The sequence below is a fragment of the Nicotiana tabacum genome, chromosome 3, assembly GCF_000715075.1.
Source record: "Nicotiana tabacum cultivar K326 chromosome 3, ASM71507v2, whole genome shotgun sequence".
NCBI classification, from domain to species: Eukaryota; Viridiplantae; Streptophyta; class Magnoliopsida; order Solanales; family Solanaceae; genus Nicotiana; species Nicotiana tabacum.
In genome coordinates this window covers 109,294,876-109,319,939 of record NC_134082.1, presented here as the reverse complement: position 1 = coordinate 109,319,939, position 25,064 = coordinate 109,294,876, and the positions used below count along the sequence as shown (strand labels likewise).

Sequence of the window (25,064 nt, the reverse complement as noted above, 5' to 3'; positions counted from 1 at the left end):
GAGGAGCTGAGAAAAGTTCTATTTAGAGAATGCGACAGCGAAACTTATCTATAATTTATCTACAACTTTTATACATTATTTATATCAAGTTATATACAACTACAATATCATACCACTTAAAAAATAATTTTTATACAATATGTCTTTTGTATATTTTGTATTCGATTTATATATATAGTAAAAATAAATTTCATACAACTAATTATATATTATACAACTTATCCACAACTTTCACACATTATTTCTACCCATTTATATATAACTACAATATCATACAACTTAAATATAATTTTTATATAATATTGTTCAACTTTCATACAATATTTAAATAAATAAAAAATATATAAACAACAGAATACAATTTTTCTACAATTTCTGCAGCATAATGTATGTCATGTTTTTTCTACAACTTTACTACAATTTCTGTAGCATAATGTATGTCATATCTTCTTCTTCTTCTTCTTCTTCTTCTTCTTCTTCTTCGAGTTTCAATCTGAAATTCAACCAAAATCAAGTCTAATCTGCATCAAAACACCCTCAAAGTTAAGATATAAACTCCAAACCATATTTCCAATTGTTTGCAACAACACCCAATCCAAACAAATAATGGTTTTTAAAAAACCAAATTTGAATTCAAAGCTTCAAAGCTTTTTAATGGTTGTCAATGATGGAATTGCTGCTCTCTTTTTCTTAGACTGAAATTAGGGATTGAGAGATAGAGAGAGATGTAGAGAGAATCCCAATTCTTTGCAACAACACCCTATTCAAACAAATAATTTTTTTTTGAAAATCCAAATTCGAATTCAAAGCTTCAAAGCTTTTTAATGGGTATCAATGGTGGAATTGTTGCTCTCTTAATGCAAGATACGTGGGGGAGAGGGGTGGGATGTGAAGAAAGAAACGTGGGGGGCGGAGGGTGGGATACGGAGAGAGAAATATGTGGGAGTGGGATTTGTACGTTACAGTGATTGTAGGAATTGATTAATTATCCTTAAATCCTAAAAATATACATAATTGGTAATTTTACATATAGAAGGTAATTAAAGTGAAACTTGAATGGGGAGGGTAATAAAATTTTAATAGTGTATAGCTATATAAAAATCCCAATTTGAGCATTTCACCCAAATAAAGTAATGACCTAGTGAAGTGCCCTGGGACTGAGATCATTTAAACTTCTTTAAAAATCCAAACACAACTGATCATGAAGGTTGTATGTAGCATTCTCTAACAGTATAAAAGTAAGTTGTTGATATCTTCACGAAAAGGAAATTCACTTAATTACTCATATTTGAAAAAAATATGATAAGCTTTTTATATTGTTTTCGGTATACGTCATTTTAAATGAGCATTAGTATCATATTTTCTCTTCAATAGGTATATTAGGACAGTAGCTAAGCAACCCAATTTCATGTTTGAGACCCCCCACCCAAAAAAAGGACTCATGGACTCATTTCAAATTTGTTATTTTCGCGATGGAACATTTTATCCTTTAAATTAAACTAGTCTCTATTCAAAAAATGTCAAACGAAAAAAATAAATGTAAAAATCTCAAACTACAAAGGAGTTGACTCTACCTAGGCAAACCAAGGCGAAAGAGGTCCATAAACAAAAAGAAGTGTTAGATAAGCATCTAATCGCACCATATTGAAGTTCAAATGAAGTAAAGTTTTTTCCTAGTTTCACAATCTCTTTTATCACATTAAATTTATTTTTATTTAAAGAAAACAAAAGGGATAAACTTTTTCTGCATAAATTATACTTGTAGATTGCTGGTGCAAGAAAAGAAAGCCAAGTTTATGATTGGGAAAATTAGAATAAGGGTCTTGAGTGAGACGGAAGGGATATGGTTATTCCCACCAAAGTTGCTATCTTCTTCAACAAAGTTCGTAGGAACTTACTACGTAACGTACCACGTCACTTAGATTTTTCCTAAGGTTGCAAAAGCAAGTACTTTATATAAAGAGGAACAAATGGAAGGACTTGTTAATTTCGGCTGAGATAAAAATAGAGTAAGAGAGTGACATCTGTCTATCTATTTTTGTAACTACTTTTTGCTTATTATATAACAATCTTTTGCTTTTGAAATGCCTCAAAATACTTAACACAATTTCTTGTCATTACTAGATGTAATTTTCAACAATTTATAGTTATTTAATTGTTTTACTTTCAGGTTAATTTTAATAATTATTTAAATGATAATATAAAATTCAAATTAATATTTTATATTTCCTGCTCAGAATGAAACAAGAGAGATGGCGAGTTTTTTCCTTTTCTTTTTCCTGTCTTGTTTTTGCCTTTTAGCTCTTCCATCGTACTATTGTGCTGTATTTTTCTTTCCCAATCTTTAACGTTAAGCTTCTTTAGTTGCGAACAGAGACGGATTTACGTGAAAGGGTGGAGTACATGCACCCATGCTTCCCTCTCTAGATTATGTATAAAATATTAAGGGGTCGTTTGGTATAAGTATAAGAAGGTATAGGGGTGATATAAAAATTTAATATCACCTTAATATTCTGTTTGGTTAGCAAACATGGTATAAGTTATTTCGGTGTTAATTTTAACACCAGGATAACTTATACCTTATAGAGGATAGGGTAATTAGCACCGGTATAACTTATACCTTCTTCTTAGAAATTATGCAATTGTCATTCTTAATACAACATACCAAGCAGTGAATAAACAACAATCCCAGCATAACTGATCCTAGCATAACTTATCCCAACATAACTTATACCGGCATAAGGCGTATTCCAATCAAACGACCCCTAAGTATTTTTTTCAGTTATGTGGTTAAATATGTTTGTGGGCACCCATTGGTTTGGTGTATTGGGGACTGCTTTTTTATCTCCTTTTAGTGTCCAAGGGTTAGATCCCCAAACATTTCTTTTTGATTAATTCTTTTTATTATTAATTACAATAAATAAATTCCCAATTTCCCACACCATTTTCAAGTAACAACCTATCCCTATGCCCTTTCTTTCTTTTCAATTTACAAACAAATACATATTTTTTACTTTTTTTTTAAATAAAAAAAATTTCCTTTTGCCTACGTCTTTTTTATTTTCTTCTCTTAATCATTCTTTTGAGTACAAAAACTTTGAAATCCCTAAAAACAAAGTACTCATGACTCGTCTCTCTCGGCTCTGGGGCTCTCAATAGATTCAAATCTGGAAACCCCTGCTCAATATTAAGCGCCGCTTTTAAAATTTTTTTGAATGATTGTTTAATTTGCTATATAGAGCGTGCGATATTTAAAATTGTAAGTAATGATGTTATTATTGACCGTTTTCAATAAAAACTCGTCGAGGACAATTGTAAAGTGAATGATATTTTTTGTGAATATAACATTAATATAGTTTGCTCGTTAACTTGCCGCCATCATAAAATTTTATATAATGGAACAAAATATTTATCTTAAAGATAATAGTGCACTCATGATATTAAAATTCTGGATAAGCCTCTAGTTGTGAATTGCTCGAGCAAAGAAAAATATAAGTTCGCGAGGAAGGAAAGAAATATATTATTCATCTGGGGAGCTAACATGTTTAAAAAAAACATTGCTTGTCCATTTTCTTTGACCAAAAAAATATGGGACCTTTTTGTTAAACTAGTTAAATAAGAAGATAGAGGGTAAATCTTAGTTAAGGATAATTAATTTTAGATCTGAGACAAATAACATAAATAGAAAAATATAGTTGAGTATAAATGCTGACAGTGATAATGGTCAGATTTAATAGTATAAAAAAGATGCATTAAGTAACATTAAATGACAATAAAATGTAAATAAAGAAAAGGATTCATCCAATATTGAGTAAAGCGGATCCTCTTTCATTTGATAAAGATGATTGATAGACAAATACAAGAATCTTATGACTCTTTTCGGATCTAATGGAGGGCATGGGATAACAAATAATCTAATCTCTTTAGTGAGATGTGTTTATATATTTTCTAAAGAGAGAGTCTGCTTGTTCCCCCTTCTTGTTTCCTCTCTCTTCCTATTTATAATGGATATTCCTAGAAAACCCTAAAAAAATACAATTAGAGGGAATATCCAGTAGAATATTCCCTTTGTAGATTCCAAAGCAAAACTAACTGTTACATCTATCTATATTGCTCGACCTCGACCTTGTTGATGATCACTGCTCGGCTTCGACCTTATTGATAACTGCTCGGCCTCGGCCTTATAGATCAATTCGACTCGCAGGTTACTCATGTCAAATGTCTCCGCATGTCGAATTTCTTCGATTTGATTTTGACCCATACAGTTAGTCTATCCGCTTATCAAGGTCGTCTTTTGGTCGAGCTCGGTGAGCGAACTTCATTAATCGTAGTTCGAGAAATTCAGATGGAGAGGTCAACTAGTAAGGATCGCGGCTGAGGGCACTGATCTTTAAGTCAAAGTGGTATCCCCGCGGGCTGAACTTGAGCAGAGTAGGGCCAATGACTCGAGTGATGAGTTGATCGATAAGAGGGTAGAGTTGGAGAAGGCCGACGAGGCCAGGATGGCGGCATCGGAGGAGGTCATCTACGTCCTCAGATCTGGACGGCGATTCAGCCCTTGTAAGATGCCTTTTCTGATACTTCCTTCGATTTAGAATGCTACTTTTGCTGCTTATTCCTAATTCTATATTTCTTTTCCTTGAACGTTTTCCACGATTGATGGTTTCAAAGGAATCGTTGGTAGGCATCAATTCGAACGTGATCGAGTTTCTTTGATTAGTCTGAGTGAAGTCAAACGTTGCCATATTTAACTCGAACGAGGTCTGGATATGAATCAAGTTCGAGCTAGGTCGAATGCGAGTTGAATTCGAGCGAGATTGAATGTTAATTCGGGCGAGGAGGCCGAATGTTCATTCGAGTGAGATCGAATGGGAGTTAATTCAAGCGAGGTCGAATATTAGTTAATTCGAACGACGAGACCAAATATAAATTCAGGCGAGGAGACCGAATATTAATTCGGGCGAGACCGAATGTTGATTCGGGCGAGGAGGCCGAATATTAATTCGAGTGAGGCTGGATGTTAATTCGGGCGTGGAGACCGAATATGAATTCGGGTGAGGAGGCCGAATGTTAATTCGGGTGAGGCGGCCGAATATTAATTTGGGCGTGGAGACCGAATGGGAAATCGGGCAAGGAGGCCGAATGTTAATTCGGGCGAGGCGACCGAATGTGAATTCGGGCGAGGAGGCTAAATATTAATTCGGGCGAGGCAGCCGAATGTGAATTCGGGCGAGGAGGCTAAATATTAATTCGGGCGAGGCAGCCGAATGTGAATTCGGGTGAGGAGGCTAAATATTAATTCGGGCGAGGCAATCGAATGTTAATTCGGGCGTGGAGACTGAACGTTGATTAGAGCGTGTAGACCGAATTAACATTCGGGAGAGGCCGAATGTGAGTTCGGGCGAGGCGGCCAAATGTTAATTCGGGCGTGGAGGCCGAATGTTTATTCGGGCGAGGAGGCCGAATGTGAATTCGGGCGAGGCGGCCGAATGTGAATTCGGGCGAGCCGGCCGAATGTGAATTCGGGCATGGAGACCGAATGGGAATTCGGGCGAGGAGGTCGAATGTTAATTCGAGCGAGGCGGCCGAATGTGAATTCGGGCGAGGAGGCCGAAGATTGATTCGAGCGATGTCGAGTGTTGATTCGGGCGAGGCGGTCGAATGTTAATTCGGGAGTGGAGACCGAATGTTGATTCGAGCGTGGAGACCGAATATTAATTTGGGCGAGGCCGAATGTTAATTCGGGCGAGGCGGCCGAATGTAAATTTGGGAGAGGCCGAATGTTGGTTCGGGCGAGGCGGCCGAATGTTAATTTGGGCGTGGAGACCGAATGTTGATTCAAGCGTGGAAACCGAATTAAAATTCGGGCGAGGCCGAATGTTGATTCGGGCAAGGCGGCCGAATTTTAATTCGGGCGTGGAGACCGAATATGAATTCGGGCGAAGAGGCCGAATGTAATTTGTGTAATTGATGCAGTGTCGCTTTGGCGAAAATGCGGGTGAGCTTCATGCTCATGCTTTGCCTACATATATCTGAGAGATTCACATGTTTTTTGGGCTGGCAATCCAGTTCCAGTCTATATGGTCTCTTGGCATTTTCGGATTTGCTTTGACGACGATCGCTCCCTGTTCGCGTATCTGGGAGAGTGCTTCTGCTTTTATTCCACTTAGAAAAATATTCAGTTAAAACCAAATGAAATCGTTCGTTACCTCGATTTGATCGGTCGACGAGTGGAGGGGAGTGACCCCGTTCCCTTCTCCGGTTATGCTTTTAGTGGCCACTACCAATTTGGCAAGGCTGTTCGCTTTGATATTCTGTGCTCGGGGGATTTGGTCGAGCTGGCACTCGTCGAACTCGGTAACGGCTTGCAGATCTCGGCATGGTATTTTTGAAGTATTTGTTCCTTGATTTGGAAAGTCCCTGTGACTTGATTGTCGAGCTGAGAGTCACATCGTAGGACGACTCGTTTTGCTCCGTACTCGAGTGCTAGCTTGAGATCCGCGATCACTGCCCAATCTCATGAATACCAGATATATCACGCTCCATCCAACTTTTAAATGCCTCTATATCGTTGTTGGCTGACCAGAGGCAACAGTGATATGTGAGTAGATGGGATTGATGGGGGTGGAGCTAACATGAATGCCATAGAAAGTAGCAGGATTGTACACGCTTATTTTCGACGAGCCGTTCACTGTCATCATCTTAGTTACAACTCCAAAGAAATTCGAACCTTCACCGATGTAGAAGTTATTCACAGCTGAACTCCTGACAGTAATTTCTTTTCCTTTTGCATAAGATCGATGATTGTGCAATTGCTTTATGTTTTTGTCAAGGGAATAGAGGAGGAAACCCATGCCAACTGAGGTCGCAAACATGGGAATTGGACCAAAAAACCATAGAAGCAAAGTGGTTGCAAAATAAAGTGCTCTAAGCCCCAGTGACCAAAACTCACCTCCACTTATAACTGCCAATTCAACATAACTAATTGGTATATCAGTATCTGGTAAGGTTATTAAGTAATTTTCTTGAATGAAGCATCTGGATGATTGCACAAAACATGCACAAGCCACTAAAAAGAAGATTAATAGGCTTTGTACGTAGTAAACTGGCCTTTTTGGGTGACCTTGAAGGTGAAGATGGAGCTAAACTTGTTATATCTGACTCTGATTTTGTGTGCAACATTTTTCAACAAATTAAACCTTGTATAATTCTGAACAAGACTATACTCAATTAATTTTGAATAAGCTCGTGAAGATTTTATGAAATTATTCTCATATGCAAAGAAAAACACATGAATTGTGTTATTTATAGCATGTTTTGTATGATTTGCATGGAAATTTTTTAAAATCGGCAGAGTAAGGAAGTGCTTGTATAGAAACAGAGAAGCAGCAGACCCTAAACTTTCATGTTCATCGCTACATATATATGGGCTATGTATATAGAGAAAGAGAAAGTGAGTAAGAATTGATTTTTAGAGATCCAGAGAAAACTAAAACTTTAACTAAAAAGTCCCCAGAAGGCGTCAAATTGTTTGACCAAAAAAATATGAGACCTTTTTGTTAAACTAATTAAATAAGAAGATAAAGGGTAAATTCTAGTTAAGGATAATTAATTCTAGATCTGAGACGAAAAACATGAATAGAAAAATATAAATGCTGACAGTGATAATGGTCAAATTTAATAGTATGAAAAAAGATGCATTAGGTAATATTAAATGACAATAAAATATAAATAAAGGAAAGGATTCACCCAACCTTGAGTGAAGCGAATCCTCTTTCATTTAATAAAGATGACTGATAGAGGGCATGGGATAACAAATAATCTAGTCTCTTTAGTGAGATGTGTTTGTATATTTTCTAGAGGGAGAGTCTGCTTGTTCCCCCTTCTTGTTTCCTCTTTCTTCCTATTTATAAAGGGTATCCCTAGAAAACCTTAAAAAAAGTACAATTAGAGGGAATATCCAGTAAAATATTCCCTTTGTAGATTTCAAAGCAAAACTAGTTGTTACATCTATCTATACTGCTCGACCTCGGCCTTGTTGATGATCACTGCTCGGTCTCGGCCTTATTGATCACTGCTCGGCCTTGGCCTTATGATCACTGCTCGGCCTCGGCCTTATTGATCAATTCGATTCGCAGGTTACTCATGACAAATGTCTCCGCATGTCGAATTTCTCTGATTTGATTTTGATCCATACAAATTTTGCGATTCATTACAGTAAGTATATTAAATTTTAAATTCCTGATTTATTAATTTGAGCAATACCTCTACGGGCTGTAGTCAGATGGTAAAACTTACTTTAATCATGCAACACTAAAAGAACCTCCTTATCTTGTAAAAAAAGTTAGAATCTAATGTAAGTTATATATATCTATAGTATAATTTTTTTAAAAGATTATTCATGTAATTGTAACATATTGTAGCAGTTTAACTTACTATTTTTATCAGTTGATCAACTAATGCTTTCATAAATTTTTTACATATATTTATCTTATAAGTGATTTAATTGGGTAATAATTTTTACATTTTCAATACATATACCTTAAACTTGAAAGCAAAGGTTGGATGCGGTCAGAGACGGATTTAAAATTTAAACTTAATTGATCGACCTTTAATGTTCTTGGAACCTAATTCATTGTCCTCTGAAATTATGAATTCAAATATAATATTTGTCAAAATATTGTTGAATTTTTATGTTTATATTTATGCTTTTAATTTAAAATACTAGGTTAAAATTAACTCGATGCTTATGAGCTGTATTCGTCCGTGAGTTGGGGACCTAGCTTCTACTCGGAGTCTATCAATTTAATTATCTTCCCTATAACGGCTAGAAAAACGAGATGGGGCTCTGTCTGATTAAATCTAAAAACACAGTATAGCCTTTTTCATACAAAACGCCATGCTTTTTTCCTTTTTCCTATGTTAAAAGATTAAACAGAGTTGGACAATGGTCACTATCCTTATGCCAATCTTACAAATGGATCTAAGTAAATGAAGGACACAACTGGTTCTTACAGCAACCATAGGATTCACGCTTATGCTATTTGGAGTTTCTTTCTTGGAACCCCATAATGTCAATCATCATTTATACACACCTACCATTCCATTCTATAAATAAATATATTCCTCGTATTACGGTCCGGGACCATAATGTGGTTCTTTTGGACAAGTAGCATCTTAATAAGTGTAAAAAAAAAGATGACATTTTTATATATAGCGCCCAAATACTGAGCGCTATACATTAACGTTAATTGTGTCGTTAATGTATAGCGTCCAGTATTTGGGCGCTATATATAAAAAGCAGACACTAATAGTATAGCGTCCAAATACCTGCCGCTATACATATTTTATAAAAATCGTCGTCTTCTTCAAGATGACGACTGCTTCATCTTCCTCAATATTTAGCTATCAAAAATCTTGGTCCCCCACTCCCATACCCGATGCCCCACCATTTAAAAAAAAAAATTGGGTCCCCCGTCACATGAAAGGTGAAGAACGTAGGTCCCACATACGAGTAGAGCTTCGTATTATTGTTGATTCACACTTCCGGAGTCAAAATTTCAATCTATTTGCTTTCCGAAAATTCTAAATCGAGGTATTTATGTTTATTTTAAGTTGAAACTTTTATAATAATGCACATTATTTGATTTGTATGTGTTCTATTTCGGTTTGTGTTTTTTTTCGAAACTAGTATGTTAAATTTATCCGGATTTAATATTAGTGTTTTATAAAAAAAATATAAATTTGTCAAATAAATTTGTCTGTTAATATCCTGATTTATATATATGTGTTTTCATGTCGTTTTGTGTTTTATTTGTAATTAAATTTATTTGTTGTTTATGTTTAGTTTAGATTATTTTTTAGCGTAATAAAATCTAGATCTTTTTAGCATTGTAAATTGTAGACCCTTTTAGCGTAGTAAAATTTAAAGCCTTGTAGCGTAGTAATGTGTAGTATTTTAGCTTAGAATTCCTTTTGTTTAAGTATCTTATACTGGTAGTTGAAAATGCAAACTTTGTACAATTAAGTTAATAATTGTATCAACACACATAATTACTAATGTTAATTTGGTGCCACTGGGTCTCAAAATATCGAGCCCGGAACCCATAGGGGTGTGTGTATAGGTGTATATATATAATTTGTACAATTAAGTTATTAAAAAAATATGAATTTAAATTATAAAACAAACACATAATTATTAATGATAGTTTGGTGCCACTGTGACTCAAAATATCGAGCCTAAAACCCATATATATATATATATATATATATATATAATTTGTACAATTAAGTTATTAAAAATATGAATTTAAATTATAAAACAAACACATAATTATTAATGATAGTTTGGTGCCACTAGGCCTCAAAATATCGAGCCCGGAACCCATAGGTATATATATATATATATTTAATGATAGTTTGGTGCCACTGGGCCTCAAAATATCGAGTCCGGAACCCATAGGTATATATATATAATTTGTACAATTAAGTTATTAAAAAATATGAATTTAAATTATAAAACAAACACATAATTATTAATGATAGTTTGGTGCCACTGGGCCTCAAAATATCGAGCCCGGAACCTATATATATATATATATATATATATATATATATATATATAATTTGTACAATTAAGTTATTAAAAAATATGAATTTAAATTATAAAACAAACACATAATTATTAATGATAGTTTGGTGCCACTGGGCCTCAAAATATCGAGCCCGAAACCCATAGGTGTATATATATATATATATATATATATATATAATTTGTACAATTAAGTTATTAAAAATATGAATTTAAATTATAAAACAAACACATAATTATTAATGATAGTTTGGTCCACTGGGCCTCAAAATATCGAGCCCGAAACCCATAGGTATATATATATATATATATATATAATTTGTACAATTAAGTTATTAAAAAATATGAATTTAAATTATAAAACAAACACATAATTATTAATGATAGTTTGGTGCCACTGGGCCTCAAAATATCGAGCCCGAAACCTGGAGGTATAATTTTTGTACAACGCTAAAAATTGTGTATCTCAAAAAATTAATATTTAATATACAGAATAAAATACAATTAATGTTGTTTTAATTTACAGTTGACGACATGGACACGACTATACATCCCGGCCCTCGGACGTTGGATCTATTAGCCCTACAGCCCCAGCATAGATCCGAATATATATGAGACGGACAGTTGCTTACGCAGACTTTCCGGGCCAGGAGAGTGGATCTATTGTGGGAGTTTTTGAGTCATAGAGTTCTACATCCCTCCGTGGTCCATTACCTGGAGGAGATGAGATTATATAGGATTATTAGGATTGGCCGGATACAGCTCAACTGGGCTTTGATCACGGCCTTGATTGAGCGGTGGCGACCAGAGACGCACACTTTCCATCTGCTTATCGGTGAGGCCACCATCACACTTCAGGACACTGAGATTTTATATGGCCTGTCCGCTGATGGCTTGCCAGTTTTACTGCCTGCGACCATGAGATATTATTCGCGACAGTCTTATTGGGATATGCTGCACATGCTCACGAGTTTCACGCCGGAGGACGAGACTGTAGCGCTGGGTCCAGTCGTATGTAGTTGGTCCCCATTAGAGACCACCTGGAGCAAATCCACCATACTATCACCGACAAGTCAGCGAAGGTGGATGTACAACGATATACGAGGTTGCTGTTGCTCCTTCTACTTGGGAGGATCTTATTCCCGAACACTTCGGGGAACCTAGTGAGCCTCCATTTTCTGCATCATATTGGCCGGTTCGAGGATACAACCATCTACAGCTGGGGTGGTACTGTCATCTCATATTTGTATAGGCAGATGTGTCGGGCTTGCATCGACACACAGAGAGAAGTTGGTGGCTTTTTGCCGCTTCTACTGGTGACAACATATTCAAATAATATGTCCATTAATTATAATTCTACCTAGTTATAGTTAATCTTATACTTTACGTCAACTTTGTATGTTAGGTTTGGGCCTGGGAGCGATTTCTGCAGTTTCAGCCACCTCTACCACAACTACCGGCTAATATAGAAATTTCGCATCTCCTTCTAGCCTGTAGGTGGGTTATGCGTTGTACTCTTGCACGAGAGTATGATGCCCATCATAATCCCCCTATGCAAGGATGTGTTGGATCTGCTGGAGGACGTACAAGTGAATATCTAACTAAACTTACTTGTTAAAGATTAACTTAGTGTTGCGTATACTAACAGTTTGTGTTCTTATTTGATAGTTCATCCGGACGGCGTACAACGATGAGGTGATAGGTACCCTGCCAGCGTATTGCACGTTTAGCCGACATATTTGGAGGGCTTCTGTCCCGCTCATATGCCTCGATATTGTCGAGCATCATGCCTCCAAGCGGGTATTTCATTAGTTTGGCCTGCCGCAACCTATACTGAGTCCGCCTGCATGGCTTGCTTTACATTATAAGAGGGATGATCCTTCCAGGGCGGACGACACATTTATGGCATGGCTTGACGAGCAGTTGGGTACTTGGGACAAGCGAGGGGACTTGACCCCACCTTCACAGCACTTTCCTATTCAACGTTATCTATGGCATGGTACCGCACTGTTTCCCGACTTTTTATCGGGAACCCAGTTCATCCGGCACACGGTCAGTACGTTCCATACGCTAGGAGACACGAGGCCCTGGTATGCTTTCTATTATTATTAATTATATACCTGTAATTTAGTGCCAAATATGTAGTTTATATTTTTTACTTTGTGCAGGCGATTGTATTGCATACCGTCTATCATATGGGGCAGTAGATGCAGAGTCATGTCCACGATCCTATGGCCATGCAGGAGTATAGTTGTTGATTCATGGATGTGGCTGCCCAGACACTGCAGCGAGCCCAATCGGATCAACGTTTGGCACACGAGGCTGATTATATGGACCTAGCGCAGTACCAGTGAGGTCGTGGTATCCCACGAGCTGGACGTGCACGACGAGCTGGTGGTGCCGTACGATGTGGTCGTGGGCGGAGAGGAGGTGGTCCCCATCAAGGGGGCGTTGAGGCTCCTGCTGATAATGTTGCTGCTGATATAGCAGGTGGTATGCATGAGACGGACATGTCGTCTTACAGCCTTGGAATTTATCGCACTCCAATGCCATCGCAGGTGAGCCCATCGGGTCAATTATTGATCACGGGCTCGGATATTCAAGGAGTGGATTGAGGTAGATACTTTCTAGGCCCGTCTACTACTGATGAGGATCGACCGACCCGAGATTTTTATAGTGGGCGCCAACTGAGTTATGGATCCATATCACATGCGCAGGTATGCGTTTACTAGTATTGAATTTGAATTTGTTTTAACTGTAACTTATTTATTTTCTTTAACTTTATTAATTTCCTTTTTAAGGCTTCATGCGATGCTGCGACAGATGACTATATTCAGGATACAGACACGATGATAGTAAGACAATATAAATTGTTGTGAATTGTTATGTAGTTTTCTAAACTAAGTTTCATATTATTATGTAGCCTTCAACTGGACCTGACAGCACCACCGATACATGTCATCCTGCGCCGCATCCGGATATAAGGAGACGACTTGATGATGATGATCCCGATAGTGCACCCGGGCGGGAGGGGATGCGCCTCAGGCCAGCGAATGCATTGAGACACACCGGATGCGGGACACATTGATTCGGCCTTCATTTTTTTTATTTGGTGTAAATAATATTTTTGTATACATTAACAATAATATTTAATCGAATATGCCAATTACTTTTTTTAGTTCCCCATTCGTTTCATAGTTTCATATAACAACACAAGCACTTAAACTTAACTTCCACTTCAGCTAAAATAAAATTTAGTACAACAAACAAGGAAAATATTACTACAGCACAAACACAAACATAGCAGACCAACATAATAAAAATACATAAAATATGAAAAATACACTAAACACATACATGCCAATGTTTAGCCCCAGTTGCCATTTATTCTCCGCTCCAACCACTTAAATCGTTCTTCTAGTTGTTCTTTTCTACTTCTACCTCTTCCAGTTTCGCCTTCACCTCCGCAAGTTCCCGTTTATATTTTTTTTTATGTTTCTTTTGTGTTTCACAATTCCATTGTGTTTTCTATTTTTCTTCTCCCACCTCCTTCAGATTCGGCCTCAAGTCTGCAATAATTCTATTGCTTTCTTTTTCATGTTCCCGTTGTCTTAAACACACATTATGAAGACACTGCAGTTGTTCTTTGTAGCATTCCTGATAACATGGTTCATCAACCCATTCCTCAAAATCACAAATAGGTTCGCACGGGAACCTTGTAAAACTGGTTCATACAGTGCCAGTAGCGGCGTCCAACTTCACCACCGTCCCAACAATTTTGCATCAAGCATGCTTTTCCACACTTGCACTTTAGTGGACGAAGAGGTTGAGCCATTTGTGAAATATTTGCTTTCAGTAAAAAAATCTTACTTTTAATGAAATATTTGCTTTTAGTAAAAAAAACCTTACTTTTAATGAAATATTTGCTTTTAGTAAATTTTGAGCACACAAAATAATTACAATGATCCCGTTATTTATAGGCGAGACAACACACACATAACGTAGTGTTCAACCGCGCTAAATACATAACGTACTATCTAATGGCGCTATATTTTGCGTGTTAAATATCATGATGTTGATAAGACAACTTTATGTCAGTTGGTCAGCTTTTTCAGTTCAACAAGACAACACACACATAACGTAGTGTTCAACTGCGCTAAATACATAACGTACTATCTAATGGCGCTATATTTTGCGTGTTAAATATCATGATGTTGACAAGACAACTTTATGTTAGCTGATCAGCTTTTTCAGTTCGACAAGACAACACACACATAGTGTTCAACCGTGCTAAATACATAATGTACTATCTAATGGAGGTATATTTTGCGTGTTAAATATCATGATGTTGACAAGACAACTTTATGTCAGCTGGTCAGCTTTTTCAGTTCAACAAGACAACACACACATAACGTAGTGTTCTACCACGCTAAAGATACAGATAATTTTATTAAATTATTATTTAAATAGGTAAAATGGGAAAGTACAAATCATAATTAACAAGCATAATTTTATTTCATAAATCTTGCAACATAGACATAACAACTAATTATTACAACATCAACTCATGGGTAGTTAGGTACACTAGAAGAACACCCACCACGAGCTTGATTAGTTTTGCCACCCAAACCAGCTGAAGGACATTTACGACGGTTGTGTCCTGTTTGCGAGCATATACCACATTTGCACGCATAAACGGTATCACTAACATCCATTTGATTCCGTATACGCGTTCTCTTCTGCACTTGTATTTTACGCAAATATGACTTATTACATACCATTTTAAATGGTTCTGAAGGCCAATAATGCTCAACACCCACTGGCTGCAACTGACCACTATATATGTTTAGGTACTTGGAAATACTATATTTTTGATCAACATAGTTGGTCTCCGCATAACCAACACGTTGAAAACACTTGATGGTATGTGAGCAAGGCATGTGGTAGATGGACCATTTCTCACAGGAGCATAACCTTGCTGATTCATTTATAGTATGTACATTATTACCCCGATTATTATGGATAGCGGTGCGAACTTCAAAAATACCTCTTTCGTTATCATACTGCAAAAATGAATGCCAATGTGCTCGTCGTCTGTATTTCTCAAATCTCTGCATCGGCACTAGCATAAATTCAACACCCCTTTCCATCAATTCCATTGCAACTGCAGACCGTTCAACAAACCTCTCCGCCATCTACTTGAACGACATCCGCACCATGGCTATGATGGGTAATCCGCTTGCTGACTTCAATAACCCGTTGAAGGACTCTAACACGTTTGTAGTAAGAATTCCCAATCGTCTGCCACCATCCGCATGAAAAGTCCACTTTTCCGGGTGATGTCGCATGAACCAACAATAGGCTGCCTCGTCTTCTTGCCTGATAGAATCCATATGGCTCCGGAATTTATGCTGTTGGTGGTCTGTTGCTGCCATCCACATCAAATCATGTAGATCCTTGTTGGGATGTGCCTTCTGGAAATTGGCCTTAAAGTGCCTCATACAGTAACGGTGGTATGCATAAGGTTCTTGCCATGCAGGCTCGTTCTCCACAGAACTTAATATACCACTGTGCCGATCAGATATTAGACAAATACCTGACAACGTGCTCTTTCAGGTGGTTCAAAACAGCGTCCACGTCTCTTTGCTTTCATTGGTACAAACAACAAAAGCTAGAGGAAATATCTGTCCATTAGCATCCACTTCCACGGCTATCAATAGCTTGATATCGTACTTTCCATAGACATGAGTTCCGTCTATGGATATTACGGGCCGGCAATGCAAAAAACCATCAATTGCTGGCTTAAACGCCCAGAACACATAATTGAATATGTATTCTGGTGTTCCCGGACTCGGCTCAAGCTTCCATTCAACAACTGTCCCGGGTTTAAAGTGCTGCAGTGCAGCAATGTACTTTGGCAGAGATACAAATGACTTATCCCAATTACCGTAGACAATTTCAAACGCTCGTTTGCGCCCGATAAATGCCTTTCTTTTTGTAATGGTATGACCATATTCCTGGTGGACTGATGTAATGCACTCTTTGATTTTATACCTTATAGACGCTTTGAGGTGCGGAATAAGTACAAGAGAAATCAAGTCAATATCCAAGTTGAAGTGATTCCCGTTGAATGTGTCCATTTCGCATGTGTGGGTGGGAATGTATTTACCCACTTTCCACATACCTGTCTTCTTCTTGGTCGCATGCAACATCCAATTACATGGCCAAAACCACCTGCGGCAAACAACCTTGTATACCATCGGACTTGACTCCCATACTTGCATCTCACGACACTCTTTTACGTTGTGCATTTTACAAGCCCTGCTTACGCGCGCTTTATCAGGAAAAAGCATCCCCTTTGCAAGCACCGTTGGTCTAGACTCATCCCACATTACTGTCCGGACTTTATCAAAATCCCTTGTGAGAGCTTCCACATCCGGCACGGTTGACAAGTTATCAATGTAAGGAATCTCCCTTGAATGAAACGACACTTCAGACTCGTACACTCTTCGTCTTGGGGGGTCTCTCTTCAAATCAGGTCCTTCATCCTCATCCTCACCATCCTCACGAGGAAAGGGTGTCTCATCTCCGGATTCATTGGCATTGTTATCGTAATCACTGTTCTGTTCCTCACTCTATGTATCTGCCAGATCCCGATGTAATACGTCATTTTCGGGCAATTGAGTAAGTACCGGTGGTTCAACTTGCTCGTTTTCACTGCACAACCAACAAAAATATAAGCTACTGAATTAATAAATGCTTTCAATATGGCTATATCACTTCATTTACAAGTCGTAATGTGATGAAATTCCATGATGGACGCTTTCAATTAGGTGATGATTACCGGATGAGCCACTTGTAAAATTCATATTCAGCCGGTACCCCCTATTAAATATATGAGTGTTAATACAAATTCAATACACCAAAAATATACATAATTAACACAAATGAAATTTGAAGTTTACCACTCGTCTTGTGAATTATGAAAAGCAGAGTATAAATTATTTTCTCGTTGCTCATTCGCCAGCGGTGATAAGTTTAAATCAAGGAAAACTCTTTCATCCGGAACCTGTCCGGCAAAAACTGCTCCAGATTAACCACTCGATGACTGGGGGTTATCTCTACTACGCACAACTTCGTTTTTTGGAACGTCTTCGACATTCATGTACATCTCCAATATTGTGATTACAAGAAATTCCCGGCATTCATCCGGAGTCCTCAGAAAATCACTCAAAGTTTCATCATCGTCGATGTTAAACTCCGAGTAAAAAACAACCCCTTGTGGAGTGACGGAATACGGATATCTTTCAGTTACTTTAAGTATCACTGAACATTTCCTCACACTCATTTTTTTTGCATAACAACGATATCAATTTATCGTACTCCATTGTAAGTGACAATTTAACATAACACTGAGCAGGTAAACTGTAGCCCACAGAGTTATTCCCCATCACAACCTCACCCCCCAATATAATGAAACTCTTATTCTACGCTCTTCACACATAATGGAAAAATGCTGGAGAATTTAACAACAATAAACGTTTCAACAAGAGTTAAATTTTTTTTTGAATGAATTTCTATACAATTCTAACCTCTTTATATAGGAAATGGCTAGCCGGATTTTTTTTTATTTTTATATATAGCGCCCAAAAAGTGGGCATTATACGCTTTTGAATTATTGAAGTCAGGAATTATTGGTGGGGCAAAAAAAAAGGTGTATAGCGCCCAAATACTGGACGCTATACATAAAGTTTTATGTATAGCGCCGGGTATTTAGGCGCTATACTGTTAGTGTCAGCTTTTTATATATAGCGCCCAAATACTGGACGCTATATATTAACAACACAATTAACGTTAATGTATAGCGCCCAGTATTTGGGCGCTATATATAAAAATATCATTTTTTTTTACATTTATTAAGGTACTACTTGTCCAAAAAAAAACACATTTTGGTTCCAGACTCCATATTTCTGTGTTTCTCTTTTTTCCACTTTTATGTCCAATTCTTTTACTATTGGGCGAGTTGTCTATTTATTTCCTTCATTTGTCTTTAGCTATCTTTTGCTCAATTCCAATGTAATCAATTCAAAGCATTTAGCCAGTCCCTGTAAAATTAAATTTTTTGTTGTGCAGTAGTATATGCCAAGCAAAAAAGGGAACAAACGAATTGTCATGGACCCATAGCCAGAAATTCTGAAATACTTGGGTGAAGTATATAAGTAGCCCTCAAAGTGGATAGTTTTGAATTTTTATCCGTACCTGCTCCACACTCGTTTGTCCAATTGGTAACATATTTAACTTTAGACCTTGATAGAAGAAACGAGATTCAAAAATTAAAGATCACTCTAAAAAATATCATATTTTGGAATTTTTTGGAAATACTACCGTTACCCCATCATGACGTCGACAATACGGACACTCCTGGTTAAGTACGTATATTTTCTTTAGTGGCTTGGATGATAAAATGATTTTCTAATCCTCACTTACAGTTTGAATTGAAAATAATGATCTTATAAAATGTCTCAACAAAACCTTTTCGATAAATTTTTTTATGAAGTTTTATAGACAATTTCAACAAAAAATATGACTAAAGTTTTGTTTCGTCTTCAAAAAGATTTTGTAAAAGAATGTACTCCCAAGACCCTTGTTTGGATGGTTGTTAGCTATTTTATTGTATTATATGTTTGCGTCGATATCTTATCTTTTTCTCTTATCTCACCATTTATTAAAATTAATAATTTTATTTTATTATTTACCTTACCTTTTTATATTATAACATTTACCTCACATCATAATTTTTCTTTAGTTTATTCTTCATATGCTGGTGCGTGATATCATAAAATAACAGTAAAAGATACAATCTATCCAAAATTGTATTCATCAAAAGATACTATACAATACAATACATTGTGAAATAATGTGTAACAATCATCCAAACAAGTTGTTAAATAACTAGAAAAAAAGAAATTAATAGTACTTCTTCCATTTTAGTTTATGTGAACTTATTACCTTTTTGATTTATTTAAAAAAGAATATCCTTTTTCCAAATTTAGAAACAATTTAGCTTAAACTTTTAATTATATCCTTAATAAGAAGCTTTTATAACTATACAAATACTCTGAATACTTTTTTGACTTTTTTAGAACTACAAATTCAAAAGTATTCATTTTTTCTTAAATTTCGTGCTCAGTCAAACGGGTTAACATAAATTGGAATAGGGAGTAATATTAATATATAGCAAACCGCAAGGGTCCTACCTCGTCGGTGGAATGAGAGTCCAGCTAAAGTAATCCTCTTCCACAATCATCGCCTCAAAGCCATCGCGGACGGACTTGATTTGCTTGTGATTCAAATGGTCCCACAGCTAACCATGTTCCAGCTGTGTGCTTTGCCCTCCATCGAAGACACCAAATCAAAAGTTCCAGCTACAATAATCACCTACACTCCGCGTAACCCAAAACACCTGACGTGGTGAGGCCCATTACCTAATCACATGGCCAATTGGGTCCTAATCCAGCCTGTTTAATTGCCACACAATAGTAGCCTTATTTTGTTTGTTTTTGCATGGCCCCACCCAGATGTCCACCCTTCTCTAGCCGTTATGCCTTGTTCTACATCTTAACTCGCCTACTTATATGCACTTAACTTCACTCTCTTTAGCCACAATAACACTCTCTTCTCTCTTCCATTTACCATCTCTTCTATTCTATAGATTCTTGATTATTTGAAGCCATGGATAGGAAGATTGTATTTTTAGTGTCATTTTTGTGCATTGTAGTGGCCAGTGTCACAGGTCAGACACCTGCGGCTGCACCAGCCAAAGCACCAGTTGGTGCTAAGGCTACTACACCACCAGCTGCTGCTCCCACAAAGCCTAAAACTCCTGCCCCTGCTACTGCACCTGCCTCAGCTCCACCCACAGCTGTTTCTACTCCTCCAGCAGCTGCACCAGCCACTGCTCCTACTACCCCTGTTGTTACTCCACCTGTATCAGCACCACCAGCTAAAACACCAGCTAGTTCTCCACCAGCTGCAGTGCCTGTGAGTTCACCACCACCAGCGGTTACACCGGTGCAATCTCCACCAGCACCAGCTCCGGTAGCAGCGACACCACCAGCTGCATCTGCTCCACCTGCTCCTGTTCCAGTTTTAGCACCTGCTGTTTCGGAGACAGTACCAGCTCCTGCTCCTAGCAAGAGCAAGGGCAAGGGAAAGAAGAAGGGGAAGAAACATGCATCTTCACCAGCACCTTCTCCTGATATGATGAGCCCACCTGCTCCTCCTACTGAAGCTCCTGGACCTAGCATGGATTCCGACTCTCCCAGTCCATCTCTCAACGATGAGGTACGTAATCTCATTAATTCTTTTTCTTTTTAGTTTAATCTATCTTCTTTTACAGTCTAATTAATTAAGATACGCTCGACCGCTAATGTTCTTCCAGATCTAATAATAACTTAATTCATTTTTCTAGTGACCCAAGATTTACAGATAACGGGTGTATATTTATATTCAATCTAAATTTGCTTTATATATAGAAGGTATATAGATATATGTACTTTTTTAAGACATAACACATACCCATAGAATTTTTACTTAATTTTATCGGTATCGGTGGCCTCTTATTCTATGACATAGGTCTGCGAATGGGACTTACACTAGTATTCTAGTATGCATAGAATTTAACAGGTTGTAAAATTCATCTTTAAATAATTATGGTTTTCGTTCCTCATTTAACTTAGTAGATGTGTAGTTGAATGTTAGGTGATCGATCGGGATTGGGCACATATTGGTCCATTAGGGAACATTTACATTTATAGCTGCACATTTAAATTCATTTGAATATTTTGACGCTGCGTACGTTAGTATTCTGCGGATGTAGATCAATTAAAGAACAATTACGTTTTACAGCTGCACAAGCTGGTCTTTATTAAAGACACGTCCATCTGTTGCACATTTGATGGCATCTGAAGATGTGACTTTTCATAGCATGGTTAACACACTTGCACATTGACATTTGATGTCTGTTAATTCGTGTATTGGTCACCGAGGCGCACAATAGCATATGGTGTCGGTGGAATTTTGTTAATACTAATGCATAGAGTTATTAGCTTACGTATTAATTAGCTCACTGCACGGAGACAGCCAAAGATTCTTCTGATCTTCCCTTTTTTTTAACTGGCTTCTGATCTTCTTTAATTGTAGTGTTTTCGAAACCAAACAGTAATATTTTCGAGAAAGCACATCATTGGTCGCTAAGCACGAGGCAGCAGTGGTGGTGTCTTTTTAATGCACATGCACACGAAACCTGTGCCGTGTTACTTTAATCTTCCTGCTCAGCATTTGCATTATTAAAAAGGATAATATAATACTCATTTGATAATTGATATACTGATTTTATTACATTAAATTAAAGTTTCTCCATTTCTAGAAATTGTTACCGTTTAAAGCAATAAATATATGTTTTGGATCTGGCACTTTAATTTTAAAAGATTAATTAAATATTAATCTAATATATTGTGGATCTAATGCAGAGTGGAGCAGAGAAATTGAAGATGCTTGGAAGCTTGGTAGCTGGATGGGCTGTGATGAGCTGGCTCTTGTTCTAAAGAGGCTACTTTTTTCTTAAACATATTTTGTCCAGTATTTTATCATTTTGATGTTGACATGTATAATTTATCTTTTGGTTATTTCTGGTGCTTTATGGTCACGGGGTCCTCATTTGGATCCGTTTAGAGATTTGGCCACATTGGCTCCTTTTTTATATTCTTTCGTGGAAGGGTAGAGATTGTACTATGTCTTCACTACTTTTACTCGTTTTGGACGCTCTTCTTTACCTCCCACTTTCTTCTATTATATAAATTTCATTTGTTTATTTGCCAATTTCTGATCTCATCATTTACCTCTGCGTTATTAATGGACTTGAACATGATTCTGCGTTAATTAACCGTTGCCAAGTCATAACAGTCTTACGGTTTTCCATATGTCAACTTTGATCATTAAACTTCGAGAAGGGTTTTCTTTATAATAGTTTAGTATATGAAGTAGAACTAGTAGTTAACCATAGTTAGTAATCATATTCTCAGATTCTCGGCCACTCGAGTGTAGTTGATTAGTGCCAACTCTTAAACTTGTGAATGAGTCAAAGCAATTTTAAAATTATTATCAGCTTAAATTTGAATCAGTTGAAGGAACAAAGAAAAGTAACTTGTAATCAACTTGACGCATATGAAATAAAACCTTTTAACCAGAAACGTCTCTTGTATGGGGGAACTTTATCATGTACTAACGGGGAAATATAAGGCTTCGCCTTCAAACACTAACCTTTTATGTTCGGTGTAGGTCAGGATATGAGTTGGTACGCTTCATGCGAAAGTCTACTTTTATACATTACTCTTCGTCACCCGATGGTCTTTTTTTGGCTTCAAGTCACCAATTCTTTTTCTTTACATGTTCTGTAAAAAGAGAACAGTGAACAATAAAGAAGTCTAATGACTGAAATAACAAAATATCAAAGAAGTGGTAGTCGATACTTAACGGAGAGCAGGGCTTTAAGGGGCTTGGACTATGTAATAACATAGCTTCACTACTAAAAGGCCGCGTTTTTAGCCGAAAGAATCGACAGAAAGACCGATTTCAGTTGGTTTTTTGAAAATAATGTTTACCCCTAAAATTGACCTAATTCGGTTGTTTATTTTTTGCTCCAAAATGAGAAAACTATTTTTCGGACCTATTCGGTCGGTAATGCATATTGGAAAGTTTGTTTTTTAAAAAATCGACCAACTTCTATCGTTCTTTTATTTAAATAAAATACATTTAATATTCAGAAACTCAAACGAAATCAGTTGATTTTTTCGGCCAACTAATTTAAATTAGTCGATCAATTCCGATCGGTAATTTTATTCATTTTAGAGTAAAAATAGCTTAAAGAGTACAAATAAATAAAAATAAAATTCTTAAACCTACAAGCACCAAGTGGTAGAATAGTATATCTTGCCACGGTACAGACCTCTAGTCGGTAAATATTAACCTATTTTGGTAGATTTTTGCTACCGACTAGTATTTTCCGATCCACCCAATTCGATTGGTTTTTTATCAATAATCGTTCAAAATTGATCGCGTTCTAGTGCTTGTAGTTGGATTGAACTGACAAATCTACTAAGGGACAAAAAAGCCCCAATCTAGCCTATGTTGCATCTGAAACACAATATTGGACTGTATTTAACGAATTTCATAGTGTTGACTACTACTTGTTTATTATGAAATGACATTGCCGATAGTTAGTTAGTTGGTTAAGAAGTTAGTTCGTTAGTTGGTTAAGAAGTTAGTTCGTTAGTTTTCTCCATGACAACTGTAATTTAAAAGAACCAGCCTGTCAATTAGTTAAGCTTCATTAGTCGAGTTAGTTAGTTGATTGATCATTAGATCATATATATGTGTGCGTGTATTGTAAATGAAGAGAAGCATCAATTATCATTTTCTCAAAATCCTCTCATCATCTCATTCATTCTGCTGTTCGACTAGCTCCGTAGAAGAAGCTTCGAGTTCATCATTTCTTCCATCGATGGCAAATCATGTAGATTTTAGCATGGTTTCAGAGCCACTGATGCTCGTCAATTACCGAGGTTGATAATTTCTATCTAGTGATCTGTATTTTCTCTTTCGATTAGTTCGCATTTTTTTAAAATTTTCTGCTCATCAATGGTGGAAACTATAATTCCTTACACTCATCCGCTATATCTTGGGCTATTGGTTACTCCTGGTATTGTTCTGATTCCTGTGAAGCTTACAGGATCAGAAAATTATGGATTATGAACCAGAACGATGAAAATTGCCCTTCTAGGAAAGAGGAAGTTATGTTTTGTGACTGGTACTTGTAAGAAGAAATTGTTTACCACTGAATTACATAAGCAACGGGAAATTGAATTGCCATTATTCTATCATGGCTCATGAATACAATTCCGCCGAACTTCTGAGTGGAATTGCATATGCATCGAATGCTCATCTTGTATGGGAAGATTTGAGGGAGAGACTTTTGCAGTTTCTCAGTGGCTTGAATGATTCCTATGATCAAACTAGGCGACAAATCCTGTTGAAGACTAATATACCTTCCTTAAACCAGGACTATGCCATGGTGATAGAAGATGAGTCTCAGCACTCTCCTAGACTGGGCTCAGCAAATGATAAAACTGATCCAATGGCTATGCAAGTAGGCAGAGGCCAAGGATACAAAGGTAAGAAGCCCTTCAAACAATGTGAACACTGTGGTCTAGGAGGTCACACTAAGGAGAATTGCTATAAGATTATTGGGTATCCTGAAGACTTCAAGGCAAGAATGAAGTCTGGTAATACTGGAGGTCAATATGGTCGTGGCAATGAAGGTCAGTCTGGCTTTGGACGTGGTTCTCACCAACCTTTCACTGCAACCAACAATGTACTTGAGAACGTTGATGCTCATTCTCAAGGATCATCATCA

The 25,064-nt window shown here is 37.0% G+C and overlaps 1 protein-coding gene across 1 annotated transcript; it reads left to right on the top strand.

The window, feature by feature from the left end:
• The first annotated feature begins 20,245 nt into the window (after positions 1–20,245).
• On the top strand, positions 20,246–22,471 carry LOC107800806 (uncharacterized). The gene is made up of 2 exons (XM_016624042.2): positions 20,246–20,935; positions 22,123–22,471. Exons 1-2 carry the CDS (start codon positions 20,324–20,326, stop codon positions 22,195–22,197), a joined length of 687 nt encoding a protein of 228 aa, XP_016479528.1. The 5' UTR covers positions 20,246–20,323; the 3' UTR covers positions 22,198–22,471.
• Positions 22,472–25,064: the final 2,593 nt, after the last annotated feature.